Source organism: Taudactylus pleione, unplaced genomic scaffold, assembly GCF_031769625.1.
Source record: "Taudactylus pleione unplaced genomic scaffold, aTauple2 ptg000318l, whole genome shotgun sequence".
NCBI classification, from domain to species: Eukaryota; Metazoa; Chordata; class Amphibia; order Anura; family Myobatrachidae; genus Taudactylus; species Taudactylus pleione.
The window spans coordinates 757,277-785,251 of NW_028284719.1; the positions used below are offsets into that span (position 1 = coordinate 757,277).

The 27,975-nt window shown below is 44.0% G+C and overlaps 1 protein-coding gene across 2 annotated transcripts in view; it reads left to right on the forward strand.

Annotated features, from left to right (window-relative positions):
- The window catches only part of LOC148509593 (uncharacterized), a 51,644-nt gene extending 24,758 nt beyond the window's left edge, over positions 1 to 26,886 (forward strand). For both annotated transcript variants that reach the window (XM_088442872.1, XM_088442873.1), the window contains exons 5-10: positions 1,009 to 1,119; positions 8,305 to 8,412; positions 8,773 to 8,880; positions 16,209 to 16,325; positions 18,395 to 18,499; positions 23,035 to 26,886. In XM_088442872.1, coding sequence (XP_088298998.1) covers positions 1,009 to 1,119; positions 8,305 to 8,412; positions 8,773 to 8,880; positions 16,209 to 16,325; positions 18,395 to 18,499; positions 23,035 to 23,798 — 1,313 coding nt within the window. In that variant the 3' untranslated portion in view covers positions 23,799 to 26,886. The remainder of the gene's footprint in view (positions 1 to 1,008; positions 1,120 to 8,304; positions 8,413 to 8,772; positions 8,881 to 16,208; positions 16,326 to 18,394; positions 18,500 to 23,034) is intronic.
- The last annotated feature ends 1,089 nt before the right edge of the window (positions 26,887 to 27,975 follow it).

The window sequence follows — 27,975 nt, forward strand, 5'->3', positions numbered from 1 at the left end:
ACGTGCTGCTGTGTCCTGCGCATGTGTGACGGTCAGTCTGCACATGTGCATGACTGTTTAACCTGGCAGGGACCCTATAATGCCTTGAAGGCTTTGCTTAAACCGGAAAGACTTCTGCTGTATCCCCCTTGGGGGACCGCAATGCTCTCACCATCTAAAGATGACAAGACGATGCAGTGACGAACAGCGGTAATCTTAGATCTGTTTGTTTAATATAGAAAGGATGACATAACCCCTTTAGTACTCGCTACACAAGTTATGTATCGTTATTGAATGGGGCCCTTTGTGTGTTCCAGAGTTCCTGCTCACACTTTTATACCACATGGTGCCAGTCTTCCCCCAATCTGGACTTTGGAGGAGAGAGAGAAACTACCAACCAATCAGCTCCTAATGGACAATTTCCAAACACGGGGGTAGATTTATCAAAGCTTGGAGAGGTATAAATTGGAGAGAGATAAAGTACCAACAAATCTGCTCCTAACTGTCATTTTTCAAACACAGCCTGCAAAGTGACAGGAGCTGATTGGTTGGTACTTTCTCTCTCTTTCTCCCCCTTTATCTCTCTCCATACTTAGCTAAATCTCCCTAATCTCTTTCCACATCTCTCTCCAAGGTTTGATACCGCTCCCCCTTAGAGAGAAGGATTTTTTATGATACTCCCAGGGTTAAATCTATTAATATAGCAAAATTAAAATAAACAATCCGTTTGAATGTTCTGGTTGCTTGACCTTTTTTTTTATATATATTTATTTTATCATCACCCCTCGTATATACCACTGGTTCAAAACTACAAATATTTTACTTTTACTCGCTTCCTGTTATAAATGGCAGCCATCTGGGTTGATATTGCCGTGCTATGATTAGCTGCACATGTTATATAAGTAAATGGGATTGTGTAAGCATTTTACTAGTAATGTCTATAAATGATGCCACTACAAGTACAGATATTACGCATCTCACTATGCTCCCTTATCTATATTGTTGTTTTCTGTTATTTTATCCATCCAGACTGTGGTTTGGCAAATCCTGATATTTTGTTAACTGTCCAGCTGGGCGAGAAGCAGCGAGTCGCAGAGTCTTATGAACGGGATGGTGGGAATTTGTCTTTTCCCAGCACAAGTAAGATACCCCCCGAAATGTGTGTGTATGTGTTTCATTATCGCCCACTGGTGTGATCGAATCAGAAGCTACACATAAGGAGATGAATATAAAAATAAAAGAAAATTCTCTCCAAAATGTAACACCGTCACAGTACACCGCCAGCATTTCCTCATGTTATTGTCTATGTGTTACAGACACTATAGGCTTTATTTACGGAGTGGCGGTTTCTGTAAGCCGCTGCTTGCCGTAAGGGTCAGAGATGAAAACGTAAAACTGCACTATTGGTCAGTGTAAAGGCTGGGCATTCTATACACTGTTTACTAGTGCTGTTTTATATTTTCATCTCCAACCCACCGGCAACCGCTTCGTAAATAAAGCCCAATATTTCACTGTACGATCGAACATGGGGTTATCAGCTGCCAGATTATAATGCTCCTTATGGTACCCATGATGCTACTGGAAGTACTTACTTCCAACTCTTAATTGTTCACATGTATTAACCTGCTCGAAGGAAAATATAGAAATTTTTTTTTTCTTCATCCACTAGGGGACACTGAAGCTCAAGACACTGGGTTATAGACAGTGGTTGAGTACAGTCTGGCACTTTAATCTTGTGATTGGCTCATCCCCCTCTATGCCCCATCACCCCCAGTTTTAGAAATGTGCCAGAGAGAGCCGGTGCACATTGGGCTGTTTTCAGCCCTTTGTTAATCATTTGAATTTTTATTTTACAATCCTACTAAGTGAGGCACAGGGAGACGGCTTACTGTAGCAGTCTGCCTGCTACGTGGGAGCCGCTGGGAAGGGCACCGCCACACCCAACCAATCAGATTCTACTTATTTAACTAGCACCTTCTAGAAGATAATAGTTATAATCTGATTGGTTGCTGTGGGCAACATCTCCACTTCTAAAAACCCTCACTTCATTCAATTTAACCCTAATGGCTCTATTTACTACAATCCGCATTAAAATCCAGATTGTAGTGTGATAATTCAGGCAATATCACAGGGATTTATTAAAAATCCCTTGCAGGAACAGAGCTTCCGATAAAGCTCTGTCCCTGCGAATCCCCTCCGCAGCCTTATCATTGTATTTTTCGGAAAAAATACAGTGACAAGCTGTCGCGCATGCGCCGACCAGCCGCCACTAGCAACCCCCATCCCCCCAACCCCGCCCCCATTAGTTTCACTTACCTCTAGTGATCTGTGCTCCGGTGATGTCCTCCGTGGCTCCGGTCAGCTGGTCGCCCATCCTGCACTGTGCAGGTCACAGGATGGGGAGACCAGCTGACCGGAGCCATGGAGGACATCACCGGGGCCCTGGACTCGGGTAAGTTTTTTTTTTTTTTTGTTTGTTTGTTTTTCAGTGATCAGCTTGTGGTTTGTTTAGACAGCACAGCTGATCACTGGGGCCGGCTTCGGGCTCTGCTCTGCACGTTAGAGCGGAGCAGGAGTCCAATAACCTGGGAAGACCCTGGATAATGCCACCTCCAGGTAGCGTTATTATCACAGGGCTTTCCCCTGGTATTTTTTTCCAATATATTTTTAGAAACTTTGGCCAGATCACATTTCCCATTACAAGTATGGGAAATGCGATCTGCTTACTAAAAATATGTGATAATTAGGGCTTGGAGTAGAATTTTACAAATTCTACTCCAATTGCCCTTTAATAAATATAGGTGATACTAAAATAATGTGAAAAGGGTGTTAAAACACCCTTTTTAATTTTATTTTACTAAAAAAAAAAAGTTAATAAATAGAGCTCTTAGTCTCAAGTAGCCATAGCATTGCTAGGAGAGCTATGAGCCGCCCACGTACAGCCTCCTCAGTTTTGGCGCATCCTGCTCACTCGGAGCAGCGCCATCTTAACTACATGGCCACTCTCCGTTTCAGCTCTGGTTGTTACTACAGGATCACCGGTACCTGTCTGCATAGAAGCCTCTCAGAAGCTGCTGCACAACAATTGAAGAGTCCGAGTCCAATACAGGGGCCAGTGAGTTCCTTAGGTGGTAGGGAGCATTCATTTGATATTCTGCTCCTCCTCCTCTATTGCTCTCTCTCTCCTAGTTTTGTCGCTGTGTCCTTGACTGCTCTGGTTAAGGCTAATCTGTCTATAGCTTGTGTATGTAGGTGTGGGTATACTATGGCAACTAAAGCAACAGATAAAGGTACTTCTGAAAAACTGTTTGCATGTTCTAGATGCAAGAAATGTGCGCATTCTCGCTCAAGGGGTTCTTCCCTGTGCGAGGCCTGTGAATCAGAGGGTTCTGTTGAAGCGGGCAATCTAACCAGAATGTTATGCCCTCATGGATAAACAGCCTGACGTGGGTTATGGCTGATATAACCTCTGAGTTAGCTGAGAACAAGAAGCTGCCAGGGACGGTCTTAGCACTTCTCACTCCTCTTCCTTAGCTAGCGAACCAGCTTGAGCTCGGGTTAGCCCGTTCTGTGGGTAGTTTAGTCCAATTAATGGGTGCCCCCTTTTAAATCCTCAGAGGCTGTGGTAATTCGGCATCCTAAAAAAGAGGACCCTTCCAGCAGTTCTTCAGTCGGAGGAGGACTCTGAGCAGATCACTCGTCTCAGGAGGAGCAAGCTGAGCTGCTGGAGAATTCGGACATGGAGGTTTTCTCACAGGAACCCGAGGCGCTACACAGGGTAGTGAAGGTCCTTCACGTTTCGGAAATACCGGAATTGCTGGATTCTTCTTTATTCGGTAATAAACAAAAGTCCACTGTCACTTCCTGTTTGTTAGATGAGCAGCTGGCGGCATCCTGGAAACTCCTATATAGGAAGTTTCAGATTCCCAGGTGTTTTCTCTCTCTCACAAATGGGAAACTCCTCCACCCACCTGTGGATTCCTCTGTCTCTCGCCTCTCAAAGAAAACTACGCTGCCAGTCCCGGGAGCTTCGACCTTAAAGGAAGGCTCGGAGCTTAAATTGGAGAGTGTCAAGTCCATCTATACTGCTGCTAGCGCTCTACTCAGACCGGCGTTAGTCGGCTCCTGGGTTAACAAGGCGGTAGAGAGGTAGGCTGAACAATTGGCGGAGGGCCTGAGGTCTAATACTCCACGAGCGGATCTTATATCTCTCGATGAACATATTCAAGAATCGGCTGTTTAACTGTGTGAGGCATCAAGAGATATTGGAAAAGTAGGTTCCAGAATATCTGCTTCAGCAGTAGTAGCCCGCTGCACCCTGTGGCTTCGCACTTGGAAGGCCGACGCCGAGTCGAAGCGTGCTGTTGAAGCTCTTACGTTTCTAAGAAATATCCTAATTGGTCCGGAGTTGGACAAATGGATTTCTCTTGCCACGGGTTTTCTCAGCAGCGACTCCGCATCGCTCCTTTAAAGGTCCTTCTTTTTGTTTCTTTCGGGCCCCCGCTAGGTTTCAAGGCAGACGAAGATGTGTGTCCTCCGCAGTTCGAGGAAGTTCTTCAGGAGGACGCCAGGCTTCAAGTTCCCATTGTCCGGACCCCAAGCTAGCAGTCACACCAGTGGCATGACTGGCTTCCGTCCCAGCTTGGGGATCTCACGGTGGGTGGCCTGCCTTCTGTGGTTTATGGAGGTTTGGTTTCAGACTTGTTCCAACTCTTGGGCACAAAGTCTTGTCTCCCAGGGTTACAAGATAGTTTGCTTTTCCTCCTCCAGTTAGTTTTTTTTCTCCACAGGGCTTCCAGTCAATCACCTGAAACAACTGGTTCTGCGACAGGCAATTGACATGCTACTAGACTCCGAAGTCCTGGTTCCAGTTCCCCAAAGGACGAAGAGATTCTACTCCAATCTGTTTGTGGATCCAAAGCCGGATGGGTCAGTCATGCCAATTTTGAATCTCAAATCCTTGAATCTCTACCTATCCTTTCACAGATTCATTACGGGGTTGGAGGCGGCAGAATACATGGTATCCCTGGACATCAAGATGCATATCTGCACATTCCGATCTGGAGACCACACCAAGCATTTCTCCAGGTTTGCCATCAAGGAGTCTCATCAGTTTCAAACCCTGCCTTGTGGCCTGTTGCTTGCTTCCAGGGTTTTCACCAAGGTGATGGTGGTGATGATTGCTCATCTTTGGGCTCAGGGAGAGAGCATTGGGCCCGATTCAGCTTTGGGAATAGAGTAACATATAGCAAGTAACTGTGCATCTTGGTAAAACCACGTTGCACTGCAGGTGTGGCAGATTTAAAATGTGCAGAGAGATTTAGATCTGGGAGGGGCATGTCCAAACTGGTTTCTAAATTGCAGTGTAAAAATAAAGTGGTGCAGTATTTGTGGGCTGCATCTCGTAAAACAGCCAGTATTTACCCCACATACAAAAAAATATATGTATTTGCGCCCTTTGCATTGCAACATGTTGTCCAGGTACAGAGTTATTTGCTATTTCTTACTCTATTCCCAAACCTGAAACAGGCCCATTTTTCCCTTATCTGGACGATCTACTCATCAAGGCTCCATCGGCGGAAAGACTTCTGGACCAGTTGGCACTTACTCATCAGATCCTCATACAGCACGGATGGATTGTCAACTTCCAGAAGTCCCAGCTAGTACCGTCTCAGCAGCTTCAGTTCCACTGCTTGGTACTCAAGCCAAAGAGTGTATCTGTAACCCTTTGCATCTGGCTTCTAGGGAAGATGGTGGCCTCCTTTTGAAGCCATCCAGTTTGGCAGATTTCATTCCAGGCTGTTCCAGTTGGATCTCTTGTCCCAATGGGCGGGGTCACATCTGCATATGCACCATCTAGTGAGACTGTCCCCTCAGGCCCACATTTCTCTGATCTGGTGACTTCAAACTGACCACCTTGTCGTGAGTCACCACTTTGGAATCTGGAATTGGATCCTACTAACTATGGACGCCAGTCCTTGCGGATGGGGAGCCGTGTTCCTGGACAACCAATTCCAAAGGCGTTGGTCTCGCCAGGAATCTCTCTTGCCGATCAATGTTCTCGAACCCAGGGCTGTTTTACAATGCGCTGTTAGCGGCAGCTCCCCTTCCACTGGGGATGACCGTTTGTGTGCAATCCGACAACGCCACAGCGGTGGCATACATCAACCGGCAGGGGGGGACACACATTCGCATGGCAATGAGCGAGGCCAGCCGCATCTTGCAGTGGGCAGAAAGACATGTTGAGGCCATCTCTGCAGTCTTCAACCCCGGGGTGGACAACTGTGAAGCGTATTATCTCAGTCGTCAGGATCTTCATCCCGGGGAATGGACTCTGCATCCCAAAATCTTCTGGCAGTTGACCTGTCGTTGGGGCAGGCTGCAGATAGATCTCATGGCCTCCGGGAACAATTGCCAGCTGCCTCTTTACTGCTCAGGGGGCCCAGAGGCTGTAGGGGACTCGGTGACATTCCCTTTTCCGTACAGCCTAGTGTACTTGTTCCTGCCATTTCCACTCCCGCTAATGTCCAAGCAGGAGTCCACAACAGTCATCCTGGTGGCGCCAGACTGGCCGCATTAGACTTGGTACTAGGATCTCCTTCTGGCAGATGATCCTTGGCCATTTCTGCTGCGATTGGATCTTTAGCAGGGTCCGTTCGTGTACGCCGACTTACATTGGCTACCTTTGACGGCATGGCTGTTGAAACAGACATCTTAAGAAGACTGGGTATTCCGCGGACTGTCATTCCTACTATGCTCAGAGCTAGGAAGCCGGTTACATCTGCCCATTACCATCGGATTTGGAAATCCTGTGGCTTGGTGTGAGGGCGTGGTTCTTCCACTTCCCCCTTCTCTTTCTCGTCTTCTCCTTTTTCAAAGGGGTCTAGATGCTGGACTTTGCTTGGGCTTGCTGAAGGTGCAGGTTTCGACCTTATCTGTCATTTTTCAGTGTCACTTGGCCCTGCTTCCAGAGTTTTAAACTTTTCCTCAGGGGGTGCTTCGAGTCCAGCCTCCCTTTGTTCTGCCTACTTCACCATGGAATCTACACCTTGTCCTATCTTTCTTTCAGTTCCCATTGTTTGAACCCTTGTTTCTCACCTGGAAATTGGTCGTTTTGTTGGCCTGGCATCGGCTAGGCAGGTGTCAGAGATGGGGGCTTTATCCTATTGCTCTCCCTATCTGGTTTTTCACGAAGATCAAGCTGAACTTCGTACTTGTCCTTCCTTTTTTGCTGACTGTGGTATTGGCTTTCCACATTAATCATCCGATTGTTGTCCCGGCTCTGCTGGATTCATCTGGGACCTCGCACTCCCAAGATATGGTGAGGGCCCTTCGTATCTATGTGGCCCGTATGGCGGGTTCACGCAAATCGGATGCTCATTTCGTCCTCTCTGATGCGGCCTGGCAGGGTTGGCCTGCATCTAAACAGACTTTGGCCAGATAGATCCGTCTGACTATTCAGCAGGCTTATGTCGCCAATGTTCGACCGCCAACTGTATCCATTTGCATTCTACGCGCTTCGTGGGTGCTTCTTGGGCTGCGCGCATGGGGACTCCGTATTGTCAGATTTGCCGCACAGCTACGTGGACTTCTTTACACACTGTTGTTCGGTTTTACAGGTTTGAAACCTTTGCAGCTTCTGATTCAAGTTTTGGCCACAGGGTGTTGCAGGTCCCCTAGTGGATGAAGGAGAAAACAGGAGTTTGGTACTTACCGGTAAATCCATTTTTCCAATTCCACAGTTCTGTTGCAGCTTGTGACCTATTTTGTAGGTTTTTGTGACTTATCTTACAGTGCTGATGTTGGTGACATTGAGAACAGAACATTCTATAAAAATAATATTGTATGTCAGATGGTCTTGGCTCTGATATTAGGATAGCAATCCGAATCCTGGTACCCTTTCCTTATTATCAGTGACGTGTGCAGTATAAGTCAATATGATGTTGTTTTACACAGTATGACATGGTCATGATAATTGTGCCATAAATACGACTTGTAAGTGGAGTACAGTATATATTAAGCTTAAATAAGGGTTGGTAATCACTGCATCTGGGAAAGTTCTTCTGTTGATTGTATCTTTGGGATAGTTTCTATGGATAATATCGGGTGCACATTCTTCCCTGGTTCCCTAATAATACACTAGTAGAATTCGCTGGTTTCTGAATTTACTACTAATTTAGTTTATCCTTGTAAATAAATTGTTATGCAAGATCTTGTTGATTTTCAGTTATTATAGAAACCGCACAATGAAACTCCCCCGTTGTGTATGGGAAGATTTGCTACGATGTACTTTCTGTATTGTATTATATTTTATCTTCTCGACAGGCAAGTTTATAGACCGGTTTGGGGAATACTCAGCTACTAAGCACGACGCACCTCTTGAAGATTATACTGTTAGCTCTGATATTGAAAGCTTGGATAATACAGCAACATGTAAGTAAAAGAGTAGCTCCCCCTACCCAAAATACCACTGCGTAAACCTTATTACACTACTAAGTCCCAGCTCTTTGGGGATACCCATGGCGTTATTTAATAACTGAGAGAAGTTATGCTGTAACCAGTCAACGATGAGCTACTATAATTTATGCAAAAAAAAAGCAAATGCCTGGTGTCCGCACATAACTGCGCTTGTAGACAGTGTATCCGTTGGCTCCTCCCTGCGCAATTAGAAATTGGTATCGGGCAGTTTGTTACTTCTCTGTTTTGAAAGATTGTCCCTCCCCCAACTGTGCTGTCCGGGTGCATCAGGGAAAGGTATGCTGTGTACAGTAGTAACACTTTTGTCTGTTACAGGTTATTCCTCTAACAACCCAGTCGTGCGGAGGGTTAATTTTCAAGAACACCCATCTAATAGCAACAACTTGCAGTTAGACGGAAAACACGGCATCAAGTACGCAGCTGGTGAGTTGCCATCGTCTTCCTGGTTTATTAGTAGAGCACCACAGATTCAAGGGAACAATTGAGCAGAATGATTAAGGAGGTTAATTTGCTTTTTTAAGTCGTGGTAATTTAATGGGCCGACCAATGCTGCGGTTTAATTGTGGGCGCCCATGACTTGTCACGCCTAATTAGACAGGTTACCTCCCATGTTTGGACAAATTTTATTGTGGCTGATTTTTGTCCATCAGTGTTTTTCCCCAGAAATTTTTTTTCAGCCGGGTGGCGTCAAGAAGTAGCCGGGTGGGGGCCTTCGCAATAATAAAATGTTTTTTTCTACATCAGGGTCCATAGGGTATCCACAGGATACCTTGGGGTATAGGCGATGGCGGCAGACATCCAGGCACCATAGAGTTAAAACTTCTCCATCCTCCCAGGATGCACTGGGGTCCCTCTCCTACACCCCAGCCCCAGGCACTCAGTTTTCGTCGGTGCCTGGCCGAAGTCGGATGCACCGTACAGAGTGGGGGTCTGCACGGCCCCTGAAGTTCTTCAATGCAGCTGTGGCTGCACATCTAACGAGCAGACAACATGGACAGTCTGTACTGACATCCATGTCGTCGCTCCTACACCCCGGTGGTACCAGAACGCCGGTACTGATCCGGGGATGCTGCTGGGTGACTGGGGTCACAGCTAGCGGTGGCCCCGGTTCCCCGGACTGTGGCTGGGTTTACGGGGGTTCAGGTAAGCGGCAAGGTCCCGCGGTGGGTCCCAGCCGAGTAGCACAGTCCTTAGTTCCCAGGCAGGGGGCTCCCTGGGGACTGGCTGCAGTGTGGAACCAGGCTACTGATCCCTGCGCTTTCCACTACCCCCTGGGACTGAGGACTGGACAGAAACAGTAAATGTCCAGCGTCCCAGGGGTTAAATGCATGCCAGGGGAGCGCGATTTCCCTGCTAAGCAGCCGGCGCCTCCCCCGCTGCACACGGCCTCTCCACAAGGTGGTTAGGCATCTGCATGCGCTCCGTCCCCGGACCAGCCCTCCCTCTGCTCCTCGGTGGCCATTTTAATACATGTGGCAAGCGCTGCTGGAAGCTGTTAACGCGGGCATCGTGGTCTGGGTCCCCCTGCATACCTCTCCTCCGGTGCAAGGTCAGTGTATGCAGCGCTGTTTCCTACCAGGCTGAGGTCTGGTTAGTTGATGAAGCGCAGATACTGCAGGGTTTTCAATATTCTGCATTGTTTGTGACTTTGTGCTAGCGCTGCTGTCTGTTACTTCCACTTTCACTACTGTCAGCTATTTTCCCTATCCCTTTCTTCTTCTCTGCTAACAAGCCCTTGCGGTGTTGCAAGGGGGATTTATACCTCACTATACAACTTGTTGTGAAGTGCGGTGGTCACATACAGCTCCGGGTCACACACTCAGTATGTCTGACTGTGAGCACGATTTCCCCATTCCGCCTAAGTGTACTGTATGCAAGGTACCATTGGCAGAGGGTGATGGTAACTCTGATGGATTATGTAAGGCGTGTCTGTGGTTGGCACAGCCGATTTCTGTCACTACACCTGTGCAGGAGCTACCATGGGCTTGTTTTGCTACGGCACTTACTATCCTGGTGGGCCAGTTAACGACAACCCCTGCGTGTCCCCAGATGGGGGTCTCACAGCAGTCTATGATGTCGTCTCCTATGCAGGGGTTTCCTAAACAGTTAATCGTGCCTCAGAGTTTCCCGTTGTCGCCCCCTCAGGTCATCCATGAACCTGCGTGGGCTAATTCACTGTCTACCTCAGTACAACAGCTGTCAGGTGTTACAGGGCGAGTCGTCTGTGCGGGCGCAGAAGCGTTAGCTGCAACCTCATCAAGATCAGGATGCTGTGACGACAGATGATGGCTCATACGTGCGGTGCGCACGGCCTTGGTTATTGAGGATGGCGCTCCTCCTGTAGCTAAATCAAAATATGCCTTTTTCAAGGATATTAAAAGTGATGCTACGGTGTTTCCCCTATCTGATCAGCTAGTGGATCATTTAGAGGAGGTGTGGAAAACGCCGGGTAAGCGTTACCAGCCCCCTAGATGGTTTGCGGTGGCATATCCTTTTGCAGTTAATTATTTTGCAAAATGGGATAATTCGCCAAAAGTGGATTCACACGTCTAGTAAAGAGTGCTACATTGCCTATGCCCTCTATGTCCTCCTTAAAGGATCCAACGGATCGCAGGGTAGAAATATGTTTGAAAATGATTTATTCCCTTGCAGGAGGCGTGTCCAGACTGGCTTTGGCCGTGTTCTGGGTGGCAAGAGCTATGGAGCACTGGGCTGATACCTTGGAGGCATCCCTGGACCCAGACTCGTCACCTGAACAGGTGGAGTTGGTGTATAATTTAAGGGACTCAGCTACCTACATTATTGAGGCAGCTTTAGATATGGGCCACATGGCGGCCAAGATCTCCTCGGGCAGTGGCGGCTCGTCGTATCCTGTGGCTGCATTCTTGGAAGGTGGATGCTGATTCCAAAAATGGTTTGGAGGGGTTACCCTTCAATGGAGAAGTGCTGTTTGGCCCTGATCTATACAAAATTGTGGCTACTTCGGCAGCAGCTAAGTCTGCGTGTCTGTCTTCCACTACTGTCCCATCAGGAGCGGGTTATTCGTCCTTTCGTCCCTACAGAATGCAGAACAGACCCAGAGTACAGTCCTTTCCTAGGAGGACTGCCGCCAAGAAACCTGCAAACCCCAGGACGCAGGCCTGGAGTACCAGACGTCCCACTCCCAAGTCCGATGACAAACCTTCGGCCTGATGGGACGGGCCTCTCTTTGGGGGACCTCAAAGTGGGAGGCCGACTTCTGAAATTCGCCCAGAGCTGGTGTCTGACCACTTCAGGCACATGGGTCAGAGAAGTGGTCTCTCAGGGGTACGCCCTCTCCTTCCGCAGGAGGCCTCCCAGCCGGTTTTTCACCACGGGCCTTCCGTCCAATCAGGACATGGCCCGGGAACTCAAGAAGGTAATGCTCTCGATGCTCCAGAATGGAGTTATAGTGCCAGTTCCTTTGTCTCAGAAGGGATTGGGGTATTACTCCAATCTTTTTCTGGTGCAGAAACCCAATGGGTCCTACCGGCTGATACTCAACCTCAAATCCCTCAACAAATTCTGAGGGTTTCTCGGTTCAGGATGGAGACCCTGCGTTCCATTATTTTAGCAATGGAACCTGGGGATTTCATGGTGTCGCTGGATATTCAGGATGCTTACCTGCATATCCCTATTGTCCCAGCACACCAGTGCTTCCTCAGATTTGCAGTGGTCAAGGACCACTTCCAGTTTCAGGCTCTGCCCTTCGGTTTGGCTACAGCACCTCAGGTGTTCACCAAGGTTATGGCTGTCATGGCAGCCCCCCTGCGGTTGCAGGGAGTCCGTCTGTTACCTTATCTGGACGATGTCCTGTTACTGGCGAAGTCCTCAGAGAAACTTCAGCGCCATCTGCAACTAACAGTCTCTGTATTGCAGTCTTTCGGCTGCCTGATAAGAAGTCCTCCCTGGTTCCATCAGAGGATGCTCCATCTAGGAGCTCTGTTGGATTCCCGACATCAGAGGATCTTGGTGACGGGAGAAAACATCTCTGCGTTACAAGCAAAGGTCCGTCTTTGCCTGCAGAGTCGCCGGTTGTCTATTCACTCGGCAATGAGGTTAGTGGGATCCATGGTATCCATGTTCGACATGGTGGAGTTTGCCCAGTTTTACTCGAGACCTCTGCAGAAGCTGATCCTCTCCAGATGGAATGGGTCGCCCCAAAGGATAAAGACACCGACTATGGTGCTTTCCCCGGAGGTGCGATTATCTCTGGCCTGGTGGCTACAGACGGCTCACCTGAACAAGGGGCGCCCCTTTTGGATCGCAGACTGGGCCCTTCTGACGATGGATGCCAGTCTCCGGGGCTGGGGAGCGGTGATGGGTCCACAATTCTTTCAGGGAAGGTGGACATCGGTAGAAGCTGCTCTTCCAATAAACATAGTGGAACTGCGGGCAGTATTCAAGGCTCTCCAGCAAGCAAGACATGTCCTGCAGGGAAAACCTGTGCAGGTACATTCGGACAACGCCACCACGGTGGCATACATAAACCGCCAAGGAGGGACTCGCAGTCAGGCGGCTCTGACAGAGGTGTCCCGCATTCTAGTATGGGCGGAAAAGCATTTCACTGCAATTTCAGCAGTGTTCATACCAGGAGTTCCCCACTGGGAAGCAGACTTTCTCAGCAGTCAAGACGTGCATCCAGGAGATTGGTCTCTTGACCAGGAGGTGTGTCAGCTACTGGAGAACAAGTGGGGCCTTCCAGAGATAGATCTGATGGCCTCACGACACGACAACGAACTGCCGATGTTCGGGTCAGGAACAAGAGACGCAAAGGCGTACCTCTTCCTTCCGTTCTCCCTTCTTCCTCGAGTGATACGCAAATTCAAGCAAGAAGGCGGCATGCTACTGCAGATTATTCCAGAGTGGCCCAGGCTTCACTGGTACACGGATCTTCAGAGTCTCTCAGTGGACACTCCGCTGTTGTTGCCTCAACGTCAGGACCTGCTGTCTCAGGGTCCTTTCCTTCATCCGGACCTGAGTCGGCTGTCTTTGACGGCGTGGCTATTGAGACTGCCCTCTTGAGGTCCAGAGGTTTCTCCAGCTCGGTGATCAACACCATGCTGAGAGCTCGGAAGCCTTCATCTGCCAACATCTACCATAGAGAGTGGCGGGCTTTCTTCCAGTGGTGTCTCACTAGAGGTTATGCTCCTCAGGTGTTCAGATTGTCCAGGGTTTAGACCAGGGTCTTCGCCTAGCTTCCCTGAAGGTACAGGTGTCTGCACTTTCAGTGTGGTTTCATCGTAGGATTGCTATGCTTCCTGATGTCCGCACCTTCATGCAAAGGGTGCTTCTTATTCAGCCTCCCTTTGTTCTTCCTGTGGCACCATGGGATCTGGCTGTGGTCTTGAAGACACTTCAAGGACTGCCCTTTGAACCACTGGGCTCAGTGGATTTGAAATGGCTAACCATTAAGACGGTATTCCTTCTGGCTATTGCTTTGGCCAGAAGGGTTTCAGAATTGGGAGCTCTCTCATGTAGACCTCCATTTCTAATTTTTCATAGAAATAGGGTTGTGCTGCGCACTCGTCCTGGGTTTCTTCCAAAGGTGGTGTCTAGTTTCCATATCAACGAGGAAATTATTGTACCATAGTTTACTTCACCGGACCTTTTGGTTGGTGAGGCCACCTTGGATGTGGTGCGGGCCTTGAAAATCTATGTGGACCGCACTTCTGTCTATAGAAAGTCAAACTCTTTGTTTGTCCTTTATGGCTTTCATAAAAGAGGTTGGCCTGCCACTAAACAAACATTGGCAGGATGGATTCGACTGGCTATCTCTGAAGCTTTTGCTCATGAGGGCCTTCCTGTTCCTTCTTCTGTTAAAGCTCATTCCACTAGGTCTGTGGGTCCTTCGTGGGCAGCTCGATGTGGCGCCTCAGCTATTCAGCTTTGCAAGGCGGCCACATGGTCATCTGTCCATACTTTCGTACGGTATTATGCTTTTTATACCTACGCCTCTCAGGATGCTACCTTCGAGCGACGGATTCTCCTCTCAGCACGGGAGCGTCCCCACCCTTGAAGGATACTGCTTTGGGACATCCCCAAGGTATCCTGTGGATACCCTATGGACCCTGATGAAGAAAATATGAGATATTGTAAGAACTTACCTTTGTTATCTCTATTTCTACGAAGTCCATAGGGTTCCACAGGACTCCCGCCCTGTCGCACCTGTACTGCAGATGGGCTGTGGTTCTGGTCACCGGTTTTTCCGTCTCCCTCTGGTGAGACTGGGATTCTTGTGTGTTCCAGACTTTATTCTCTCTCTCTTTATCCTCCTCCGGCCTATGACTTGTGACGAAACTGAGTGCCTGAGGCTCGGGAGTGCCTGAGGCTCCTGTGCGGGGTATAGGAGAGGGACCCCAGTGCATCCTGGGAGGATGGAGAAGTTTTTAACTCTGTGGTGCCTGGATGTCTGCCGCCATCGCCTATACCCCAAGGTATCCTGTGGAACCCTATGGACTTCGTAGAAATAGAGATAACAAAGGTAAGTTCTTACCATATCTCATATTTTTTTAAATCGTGACCTTGTAATGATTTAAACTTGAAATGAGAAATTGTATATTAATTCTCTTCTTAGAGACCCAGATACTGTCCCAACTTGCAGGCTACACAGAATATATTTTTTATACAGCTCTACAGATACTGGCCCCACTTGCAGGCTCTCTTTAATCAGTTCAGGTGACTGTTCCCGCCTGAACTTTTATACAGGAGGAGGGATCTTTGCCCTCCAGCCTGACACCACCCCTGCACTGTGATGGACAACTACCCCCTGCCCCAATGCCACATCCCTTGTTCGGCACTCTCCTCTGACCCAATGCCGTGTCCCCTGTCTGGCACCTCCCCCCGCCCCAATGCCATGTCCCCTGCTGGCATCTCCCCCCATCCCCAATGCGCCGTGTCCCGTCACCTGGAACCTTCACTAACATGTCCTTATTGCCGGCAGACACTGAGCCTCCAATGTGAAGAACATGGCGTCGCATCCGGCATCCGTGTCTGTTGCAACAAGAACACATTGAGGGTGACCAGGAATGCGGTGCAGGGGGAAGTGCCGGGCGGTAGGCTGTTTCTGCCGGGTGAATCTTTTACTAGTGACCTATCAATTAGCATTAAAAGTCTTACACCCTATTTCTTGATCACATTCATGTCCTTTGCAGCATTGGACATTTTATTTCTAAGAACGTAAAGAGTCAGCCAGCCATTTGAGGCTCATTATACCTCTTTTCCACCAAAAACCTGGATCCGACCTGAGTTTTCAGACATGGTTCCAACCCAGGTGAGACACAGTTTACACAGCACCATCGATCTGGGTTATTCTCAGGTCAGCCCCGTTCACACTGAACCTGGGTCTGCCCTGCTAAACTTGTGAGGTCATAAAAAGTGGGAGGTCACTGCTCCACAACCACCAATCAGCTCATTTTAGGCATGACCCAGGTCTGATGACCCGGGTTGTGCCGTTTACATCCTGGGTCCGACCCTGGTAGCTACCTGGGTTGGATTGCCGGGTCTCTTGACCCGGGTTATTTTTCAGGGACCCTTTTACACTGAGCTGTGACCTGGGTAGACCCAGCAATAACCAATGTTTTTGCTCTGCTGTAAAAGGGGTATATAATTTTAGCTTTGTCATACACAGGTGATGATAAAGTAGTTTGCCTTTTTTTTTTTGTTTGTTTGTTTAAGAATTGCCTATAATCAGTAGGGTCTCTTGTTAACTGTTCTCTTTCTTTATACCTTAGTACAAGGACACAGAGCATCTACCTCTGGTATAAATAGAACAAATATGCTTGCAGTTCCACAAAAGCTTATTGTCAAGAAACCTTACAATATATGTGATAGAAACGTGACCATGAAAGGTGAGCACACAGATTGCCACAGCTTGTCATTACACATTGTGGGCGTAGTGGAACTCATTTAGAGTTAAAGGGGGAAATTTATTAGATGCCAGTGTTGCAAAACTCAGTTTTTTTTACGGTTTTCTCAGCGGTTTAGTAAACCGACGATTTATTAAAGGAAAACCGTCAAAAAGCCGCCAGTTTTGCAAACCTGCCCACTACATGTAGTCTTCATTTTTTCTATGTAAAAGAGTGCAATCATTATGTATTGAATAAGCATTACTACGTCTCTTAAGTGGACAGTATTGTTTTCTAAATATATATATATTTTTTAAAAAACTTATTTTATTAATAGAGCAAAATTATAAATTTTAATTAACTAATATTCGGAATTTGTGTAAAAATATATATATATTTTTTTTTTGTAATAGGTGCACATTTATTATTTTGTGATGTGGGCACCACTTAAATAAATTAATAGATGCTTTTTCCTGTATAAAAATATATATATATTTTTTACAACAATTAAATAATATTACACTTTTAATAGAATAATAAATATTGCACTAATAATAAATTTGACATTAATATTGCCTCCAACTATATTAATAAAATAATAATGCCCTAATAAGAGAATTATTAATGCTATTTGTCTCCATATTCAATACATAATAATTGCCCTCGTTATGATTTTCACTTTCTGATTTGCCAGATAGATGCTACAGTTTTGTGGCATATCTTTTTTTCAAGGGTCTCAACCAAATCGCTGGCACTTTGCCCATTTGTAAACTGCCGGCATCTCCGGTGGTTTGAGAATGACCGTCCAAACCGCTGAATAGTAAATTCAAAACTGAACCGTTTGGGCAACAGTTAATAAACTAAAGTTACCAAATCCCAGTCAAGAGGGCTCAGCTGTGCACGTTGGCAAAACCATGTCATGTTACAGGGAGGTGAGTCTGGGGATTAAAATGTGCAGAAAGATTTAGAGTAGGGTGAAGGGTGTATCCTGGCCCAAATACTGTGCAGATTTATATTTACGCTGGGATTTAGCTGTATAAGCTACTAACCGTGAAACCCTGTATGTTTAGAGGGTACAGTGGTCAGTGTGCCAGTGGGGACAGTCTAACACAGAACACACTATTCAAGCTAGAACTTTTAAAATATTTGAAAATTTTTATTTAATTACTGTTTCTCTATACTGTCCTTTTAGTAAATTACTGTTTAATTTGGTAAAAGGATTACCTTCACAAATAAGGTTGTTTTTTTTTAGAGTGTGTGTGTAAAAATTTAGCTGAGTTTTCCTAAGGAAGTAGAGTAGTCGAAAAGTGGTCAAATTGGAAATAAACAGTAGTGTTTAATGAGCACTGTTTCTTGATCTTAGTGAGATTGTTCCTAAAGTAAAAATGTGGATATATATTGTTCCATTATGTAAACAGTGGATATATAAGCTGGATCCATTTATCATTTTTAGCAGCTTTTTTCATTGCTAAATTTTTGGTTTCTATTCTATAAAATGTAACTTTTTGAATTCATTGAAACAGTGCAGCTCATTTGCATGAAATACAATCTTTCATGCTAAATCCTTTAGAATGTAAGCTCTCTCGAGCAGGGTCCTCTTCCCTCATGTGCTTCTCCATACACTTTCTTGTACTCCTTACTTCCCATAAGGGCACCTAACACGTGACTGCCAACTCCCTGCTACTTATTGTGAGTGTATTAATCGCTGTTGCAGCAATGTATATAAACCGTGTCCTTGTCCTGCACTGTAATGTACTGTAAGTTGCTTGTTTCTTGGTCACTTATTAGTTTATGTATTCTGTAAGGTGCTGGGAACACTCGTGGCACCATATAACTAAAGGAGAATAATAATAATAATAAACATGAGTTGTCCTTCTGCCTACATTAGTTTTCTAGAATACGTCTCGCAGAAAAAATGTCTTGTTTTTATTTGTGTTGGAACTCTGCCTGTTAATATAAATTCATGGCTTATTACAGAATGTAGCAGGAAAGATTTAAAGAAAATGGTTTAGTATAAGTTATTAAAATGGTTTAAGTTTCTGTTTTTACTAGAATTTGTTGTCTTCTTGTAGCCGAATTACCCAGAATTGAACCCGTTATACTGAGAATTAAGTCAAAAGAGCCGCCATCCAATAGTGAAAATGTGTGTTTGGATAGAAGAATGAATTACACAATCGGTAAGTGTTCTGTACCCACAGCAGGGAATGCCGGATTTGAAGTTATAAGGACACATCCAATTGAGGGCAGGATTTTGGCGGCATGATACTTTGCGCACCTTGCTCCTAATTTTGGATTATTGCTAGTATGCACGTTCCCGATACCCGCGGAAAAAAAAAAAAAAAAATGGTCGCAAATTTTTTTGGATGTAAAATTTTGTGGGGGAGAAAATAAAAGATGCGACACGGAACACTGGGCACTCAACGATATATTCTGGCTGCTTCCTGGTCTCTTACCCTCCCTGTCAGCTCCCCTTCTTTCAGGTCAAGTTGCGGAGGAGGAGGGGGCTTGTGGGGGAGATGTGTGCGGGGGGGTGGGTGCAGGGTTAGCGCTTGTACTGAAGTGTAGTGTGTGCGGGGAGTGAAAGCAGGATTAGGGGTAGCATTGATAGTTAGGGCTAGTGTATTTAGCGTGCTGGTTTAGGGGTAGTGTAGGTAGTGTGTGCGGGGAGGGGGTGCAGAGTTAGGGTTAGTGGGGTGCTGGGTTAGGGGTAGTACCTGTCCTGTGAACGGCCGGTCCATGGAAGCTGCCTACTACGCTGTAGAAGAAACGGAGGAGGAGGACAACGCTGCAGAAGGTGAGTAAGTAAGGACTAATTAAGCAAATTTGAAACTTCCAATTGCTTAAGTAGTCATTGGGGTGTGGGGTGTCCAAAGGGGTCCAGAACAGGTTTCCTTTAAAATATGGAGTTTAGGAAAAATTAGACCTGCTCTGGAGGTGCTCAAAGAAAACTGAAGCACTCAAAGAAATCTGAACAACGCACCCAGTTGCATACCAAAAAATCTCGCACCTACGTGAAAAAACCCTGCTAGGGGAAGTTTTTTGGTAAACTTGCACCTAATTGGATATGCCCCATAATGTTTTTGTGAACGGTAACATTTATTAGAGCATTATTTTTCGTGCATGTTCTACAGAGGATCCCAAAATACAAATGTCTAATCTCCATTATTTTTTTTTTAAGCAACAGTTAGTTAACGGCATTTCTTACCAGTTATACATTATCATTTATCTGCAGACCTGTTTTGGTGCAGTGTGGATAAAGGTGTCCCAGCGATTGCCGAGTTAAAGTAAACCTTAACTCTAAAAATAAAAAAAATAGATGAAATTGCCTACTTTTCATGTGCAATGTGGTGGATAGAAGAGTCCCGTTTCACAGTAAACAACTTATGTAATTACTACACATTTAGCATTTAGTTTAATCTTGCTGAAGATGTATTACTCAACAGTATTATGATAATAAACAAATTCTTTTTGCGCTGTCCTTAAAAAATGACCGTTCTAATCCTAATAGATTTCCTACAAAACACTGCAAAAGTGTAATTCATGACACAGGCCTAAAGGTGCGTACACACGTGACGATTTTCTCGCCAAATGAAATCGTCCTGTGTGTCCCCGGCAGGGGTGTGCTCAGTGTTTGTGCTCAGTGTCGTTAACAACACTGAACGAAATGAAGAACAATTTAGTTCAGTGCCGGGCTCCCTCCCTCATCCCCGAACATGTTCAACCTGACTATATAGTCAGGTTGAACAGGAGGCTCGGGCGATGAACGGCAACTACAAACGGGAGCGTGTATTGGTAGTTATCGTTCATCGTTTGGGGCTGAAAATGGACGATTTTTTTTTGGACGACTGAACGATAACGACATCGTTATCGTTCAGTCGTCCAAAAATTCGACCTGTGTTTACGCACCTTAAGGCGTTCTGATTCTAATCCGACCAATTCTGTCAGAGGAAGGAATGTGTAATCTGTCAAATGTGCAGATTGTGTTTGAAGCTTGAGGACCGAATTCAGTTTGACGCAAAAACATTAAGGCCCGTATTCAATTTGAGCCGAGCCGCGTTAGCTTAACACGGCCCGGACTTAACTCCGACTTCGCCTATTTTCCAGGCGTTAAAGTATCGCGCGCGTGCCCGCGTATCCCCGTATTCAATTTGAAACTAGGCGAAAACAAGACCCGGCGATACTTGGATCGGTGGTAAAAAAAAACGGGAATTTTCGGAAAATAATCCTAGGACCCCCCTAAAGATGTCCAGACATAGGGGATCACTCTGGTTACCCCCGGTTTTGGCTGCAAAAGAAAACCGGGTTGTTGAATAGCTGCGGCAGGTGTTTTTTTTCCCGACTTTGAATAAATGATGCAGAAGAGCATTTAGCTTAGTTTTTTCATTTTTAAAAATGGGCCCATCAAATTTGGGGGTACATGAAAATGGGTACTAGCATATTTTTAAGTCCCAAAACGCATTTTTTTTAAATTCAGCAAATATGCACCTGCCACAGCTATTTGAAACCCTGACTTCCTTCAGCAGTTAAAAATGGGGGTACCTATAGTGATCCCCCATGTCTACACATATTTAGGGGGGTCCCTAGAATATTTCCCGAAAATTCCCATTTTGTTTAACCTGTAAAAAAAAAAAGTAGTAAATTTACAAAAAAAAAAAAATGACATAGTGCCCCCCTCTAAAGCTAAACCAGCCCCAAGCTTGCCAGCCAGTGGTGGTTTCTAAAAATATGGGGAACAAAAGGTGTAGGGTTCCACCGTATTTTAGAAACCAACACCAGGCTGCAGGGACTAGTGCTGGTTTTAAATACAGGGGGCAAAAAAGACGTGGGGTACCCCCTATATTTAAGACCAGCACCAGACCCAACCGACCGGGGTGTAAGGCCACAGCCCGGAGACCCAATCACCGGGGCTCCACGTCCAAAGCATTACACCCCAAGTCGGTCAGCGCAAGTCGGTGATCTCGAGGGAGTCGGGGTCCCCCCCCCCGAGCACCCCAGGCTTACGCTGAAGCCCGGGGCTCTTCACCATACCCCTGGAGCGGTGGGTATGGGGGTAATGGGGGGGGCCAAATAATGTAAAACTATTGTGTTTTACAGTGGAACTACAAGTGCCAGCATGGCGGACATTTTGTACTTGTGGAACAACAATCGCCAGCAGGCATGCGGCACCTGTAACTTCACTGTAAAATAAATAGTTAAAAAAAGACAAAACACACACTCCATGACAGTATAACTTTATTACACACCTACCCATTCACACATACTTACCTATACCAGATGAATCTGTCCTCTTCTCCAGTAGAATATCCGAAAACATGGCACTGCAAAGAAGAATTCATACTCACCTAGATCCTGGCGCTGGTCTCCGCAGCATCCCTGGGACTTGGCAAAACAAATAAACGAGTTTACCCGATCCACGCACTAGCTATCAGTATGTGTGTTGCTACACATACTCATAGCTCCCGAATGCCAGCTACCAGAACATGCACGGAGCTGGCAGTCCTGAGAGCCAATCAGCGACCGCGCTGACTGTAGAGCGGCCGCTGATTGGCTCCGGCAACTGACAGTTCCTACGTGGTGTGAATTCTTCTTTGCAGTGCCATGTTGTCGGATATTCTACTGGAGAAGAGGACAGATTCATCTGGTGTAGGTAAGTATGTGTGAATGGGTAGGTGTGTGTAATAAAGTTATACTGTCACGTGTCACGAGTGTGTATTTTGTCTTTTTTTTAACTATTTATTTTACAGTGAAGTTACAGTTGCCGCATGAAGTGAAGGTTGTCCAGGTGACGAGGGTGATCAATTAAAAGTTGGTAAGAGAGTTCCAGGTGAATGAGTATGGAGAAGTCGAGTAAACAACTTGTACGCTCTCTGTGTTTGCGCTCCAGTTATGCAGCCCAGGGATACCTACAGGTGTCACCGTGACTGAAATAAACAGTAAAAAGAAAATTTCAGATATAATTTTGGAGAAGTGAATCTTGAGCGTTGGTGTAATTTGACAATTGATCGTCCAGATGGCAACAAGTCAGTGAGACAGCTCAAGTAGTTTGGAGGTAAAGTATTGGAGAGAAACAGAGCAGTAGTTGGATACAGGCTGTGTGGTGAGACGAGTGCATGTATAAAGTAATGTGCTAGTGGAAAGAGGTTGATTAGGTGAGCTAGTGGTGGCCAGCTAGTAGGAAATAAGTGAGAAGAGAAGTTGGGAGGAAATAGTGTCTCGTTGCAATAGAAAGTACTACTTGGCTTACACATATCATATGGAGTTGATTCAATTAGCCCGTAGATATGCCGCACTTACGGTACCTCTGGACTTGGTTTTTTTTATTCTTTTGCCCCGCAGTGCTACATACAAAAATGCAGGGACGAGATCGGGCAGCGAGGAAGGCAAATTTTACCCCTTGCATGTAACTGAATCTATGCCTGTAATTTGTGCTGTGATTTATCGTAATATGATGTGAAGAAAAATTCTTGGATTTAATTAATGTTCACATTTAAATCAATAGTAGTTAAGGGGCAATTATTCAGACAACCCCTTTTTATGTTGTGATTATGCTTGTGGTTGTGTTTGTTATCATATTGAGGAGTGACCCTTACAGTTATTGTCGTCTTTGATTGCTATTTTATCAAACTTTGTTAAATATAACGGCTTTGTCGTCAAAATATTAGTGTTCTAAACAAAGTTGTTGTTTTTTTCTTCCTGTTCTTCATCCTAACAGAAGATGAAATGATTATTGAGAGACGGGGTCCTGAAAAGTTCAACCTAAGAAACATTCCTACGAAAAATAAAGTGAGAATTCAATACAATATGAAAACTAGTGGATATTGCCAAAGATTAGTTAGGTGGCCAGTTGGTCACAAGGAGGAATTTGCACAGAAACGTTTTGGATTGGGGTCGTCAAAGGAACCTGAGAGAACCTATAACTGTGCTGAATGCGGGAAGAGATTTTTAAAGATAACTGACCTTCGGCTTCACCAAGGAACCCACAAAATGAAAATAAAACATTATAATGGGTCGGTGGTCCAGCAGAAGGTTGAAGCCGTTCAAAAGCTTCCTATTGGCGAAAGGTTTGCTCAGGCGGTTTCCATCAAAAATGTATCTGGGGCGAAGTCTTTAACATGCGTCGTTTATGGAACAAATGTTAGCACGAGCTCCAATGTTGTACAAATCCCAAAAACATTTGTGAGAGAGAGGCGGTTTGTATGCAGGTTTTGTGGCAAACGGTTTCAGAATAACAGCAATCTTATTGGACACGAGAGAATACACACAGGCGAGAAGCCTTTCGAATGCCCGGAATGTGGCAAAAGCTTTAGCCAGAAGGCAAATCTGACCACTCACCAGAGGCTTCACACCGGGGAAAGGCCATTTGTATGCATTAACTGCGGCAAAGGCTTTGCACAAAAGATAAACCTACTAACACACGAGCAAACTCATACAAAAAAGAAAAAGAAAATTGACGGCAAGCATGCTCTAATGACTTAACCCAATATTTCACATCAGGTTCTGGTTGAGGACTCATTAGCCGGGATTACCATAAAGTGCCTGGGAATCAGTTATTCCTCTTCACCAAGTCTACTTATTTTTCAATGCACAGTACACATAAGTTGGACTCGCAGGCTAATTTTACTGTTTCGTCTAGTTTTTTTGGACTAGTGTTTTGACAGGTGCTACTCCATGAAGATACATACAAAAGAAAGTACCTCAGACGTGAGAAGTATTTTAGAGGTTTCTAAAATACGAATCATTTGTTCCAATTTTTCTAGCCTTATTATAGAATATATGTTGTACCTAATTTGTATATAACAGTTGCATTTTAGAACTCAGTGTCAGGGCTGGGAATCTTGATCGTTTGTTCACTATTAATAATTTTCACGGGTTAAAAAAAAAACAACCTATCTGTATATACAATAGTATCTACTCCCCCCTCCCAAACTATGAAACCTCAGTGCAACTTTTCCAGTATGGTCGTTGTGGTGTTCTACCCTGAAAAAAAAAAAAAAAAAAGTTCTCTATTTTTAAAACAATGACTGCATCTTGTAGACTTGGGGTGGGGTGGGCGTTTTTTTGTTTTTGTTATTTATTGCATTGTATATCTTTTGGTGCACAACTCCATCAGGTTTCTTCGGTAAAGATTTTACTATTTACACTAAACCTCCCGCTAAGGTATGTAATAACCTCCAGCTGTAATTTATAGTGCAGTAGTACTCCCGATTCGTGCTCCTATGTAGGCAATGCTGACAATGTTACATAAACCTCCATGTTTTAATGGTGTGTTTGCTGCCAACTGAGCTCTCAAGAATTCCTGGATTGAAGACCAGAATGTGTTCTAAGAGGCTTTTTTTTTTAATTCCTTTTTGAAGAAACTCAATCCTCCCGGTTGCGTTATACTGTTATCAGCGAAGGATTTTAATTTCTTCCAAGATCTCATTAAAATGCGGCCATGTAGTAGGTTTCCAGTAGACTTTAATAACCACACTGCTTTACAAATAGAATTTGAAAAAACTTAAAAAAAAAAAAAAAAAAAAGGCAAACTGATAATTAAAAAAATCCAACTGTTGTATTTTAGAATGTGAAATCAAAGTGCAACCTAACCTGTTATTACAACACAAACCATTATAGTTATGCCATTCCTTTCTCCAAGGTTGCGCTCTATTAAAAGGATATCTGCACTCATATTCAACCTATAATCTCCTTTGTCCATTGTTAGCATAACAGAACATGCCCAATATAGAGGATACTAGCTATCGTATCTACAGTGGTTCAGTCTCCTGCACCATTTTATCTGCTCTTAACTCACAAATGGGGGATTCGATTCTCGGCAACGTGCTGTTGAGTGCCTCCGGAGTAGAGATGGCCATCGATTGTTAGTAACCAGCAATGATTTTTCTCCTGATAATTGTTTTACCATTGATGAGGGAGATGCGATGGCAAAGCTATTCAGTACTGCGATTGTGCAGCCGCAGTCCCCCATTCCTTTTTGTAGACCCGAACCATTGATGGGTTTCCCGCGATGGTTAAAAAACATCAATGTTTAATCCATCGATGTCCACCCCTGCTCCTGTGTGATTTTGAAGACACTTCTGTGTTGATGTTCCATCTGCAGTTAACGTTAGTTGTAGGGTAGAGCGGACTCTTTACAATCAGATTTTTGACACGAGCCGACATCTCCTAAGAATGTGTCGGCTAGTTTACGTTCTGTCCACACCGACTGCTTTTTGCACATAAATGGTTGCACATTATATACCCAGTAAAGATATATAATGCATGTCCATCCACATGACAGCATTATTTTATTCATGTTGCACTATGCACTCACTGTTCAGGTTTTATTCCACAGTCTTGCTCTACATTTGGCTGAACAGATATTATCTGAAGCTGCTCTTATTCTGTAATAGTTGGACGCCGTTGCCAAACAGAACTGGGTGTTTTCTGGTCCTCATTGTTCGGTGTCCATTATTCATCAAAGTCGCACATTTTTCTAATAAATTCTGAACTTCCGTAGAAGCGTAAAGAACATTTTTGGTCAACTACTCATCAGAGTGTAGAAAGGACAGTAGCACTATATAGACATTGTATAGATAGTATAGGCTGCATGCCTTTATAAAGAAGACTGTAAAAAAGCAATTCAAAACATTTTACTTGCAAACGATATTCAACATTACAATTCGAGTTTATCTTTTGTGCATTCATATAGACTGACAAACAGTCATGGCCTCAGTGTAATGTTAGTACAATGTTTTTAAAACTAAAAAAAAAAGAAAACCTTACACTGAGTTTTTGTTTAAAACTGTTTTCTGTTGAGGTCATTATTACATCATTTATACGTGTTACTGTTCTTTTCAGTTTCTATATTAATATTTCCTTGGTTGTAGCAGGAAAGTAAGTGAACTTTTAAGATAATTAGCTGTGTATGAAACTGACCATTTGGAAAACCCTTGAATTAAATATTAATGTTCTTTTAATAAAAATGTGCGAATTGAAAGTTTGTGTTTCGCATAGTTAGACCACCTCCCTTACAAATTGCCCCATCTTTATTTATCTTTATACACGCTTTAGGCTCTGTACAGACTGGCATTAAAATTCTCTATTTAAGATGTTTACGGGCATGATAAACAGCTGTAAAAATAAAAAGAACGTACTAAATGTGATCAACTCGTTTTGAGATGCAGTGTATGTTTTATTCCCATTTCAGTGCATCAATGAAGCTGAAAACTTACGTCCATGTATAAATGCTATGGTTAATAGCATTTATACAGTATATACATGTCTACATGCGGTTGGTTTGAACAAGATTAGATTTTTTTTTTTGTTATATAAAAAGGCGCAAAAAAGATTGAACATATACAAATAAAACACATTGCAGTAAATATGCATTTTTATTTTTTTTTTTACACACGTTGCAGACCCACAGTTACTTAGTCTCAGCATTGACAAAACTGGGAGAGAGGAGCTGTGTATTTTTGGAGTGACTTAGAAAATACACAATAGATGTAGTAGTGAGTCTAAGGTTATATGCTGCACCAGACAAGACAAAGAGAATGGTGCAATGATAATATTTATTAGGATGAAATGTGAGATATCAATTAAAACGTAAGGTATAGAAGAGCATATGAATATGTATTGCTTCAGTAAAATGCTAAGCACAATAATAAAACAGGTTACATACAATATCATTGATCGAATAAATCATATGGGGTAAATACAGGGTTGCATAAAATTGGATTTAAAAAAAAAAAATGATTTATTTGATTTAAAAAAGAAAAAATTGATGTTTAAGGATGTAAAACATTTACTTAGGATTGTTTTATTAAGTTTAAGTAAATGTTTTACATTTTTAAACATTTAAAAAAAAATGTATATTTTTTTTGAAACTAAAAAAAATCCGTATTTTGATTTTTTTTTTTAAAAAATCAAAAACGGATTTAAAGCGTTTACTTAAAAAAACTTTTAATAAAAAAATCTTATTTAAATCCAAAAAATCTGATTTAAATCAAATAAATTCATTTTTGATTATTTAATTTTTTTTAAAAATCCAATTTTATGCAACCCTTTACTATAAATGTGATTCCATTTAGTTAAAATAAATAAGGGCATAAATAATTTCCAAAGTGATCTGTGGCTAGAGTTTTTAGGGGTTGGTAAGACTTGAATGCTGGCTTTTGGAGTCACTGTTCACGTAGAAATTATGTGGACAAAAGTAGTGTGTCCTTCTGGATTTATGTCCACTTAACTGAACTGTGCTGACTTACAGTAGGTGCGCGCACCAAATAATTTTTTATTGGCCACTAATTTCTAGCTTAACAGTGACTCCAAAAGAAAGCATTATATATACAAGTCTTACCAATCCCTAAAAGACAGTAACTATAACGGACATTTAGCCACAGATCACTTTGGCTATTATTTATGCTCTTATTTATTTTAACTAATTGCAATCACATTTACCCCATATGGTTTTATCGATCAATGATATTGTATGTAACCTGTTGTTGTATTATCGTGCTTAGCTTTTACTGAAGCAATATATTTATGCTCTTGTATATACTTTTACGTTTTAATTGATCTTTCACATTTCATCCTAATAAATGTTATTATTGCACCATTCTCTTAGTCTAAGGTTATATGCTGTGCCAGTCAAGACACACTACTACATCTACTATAT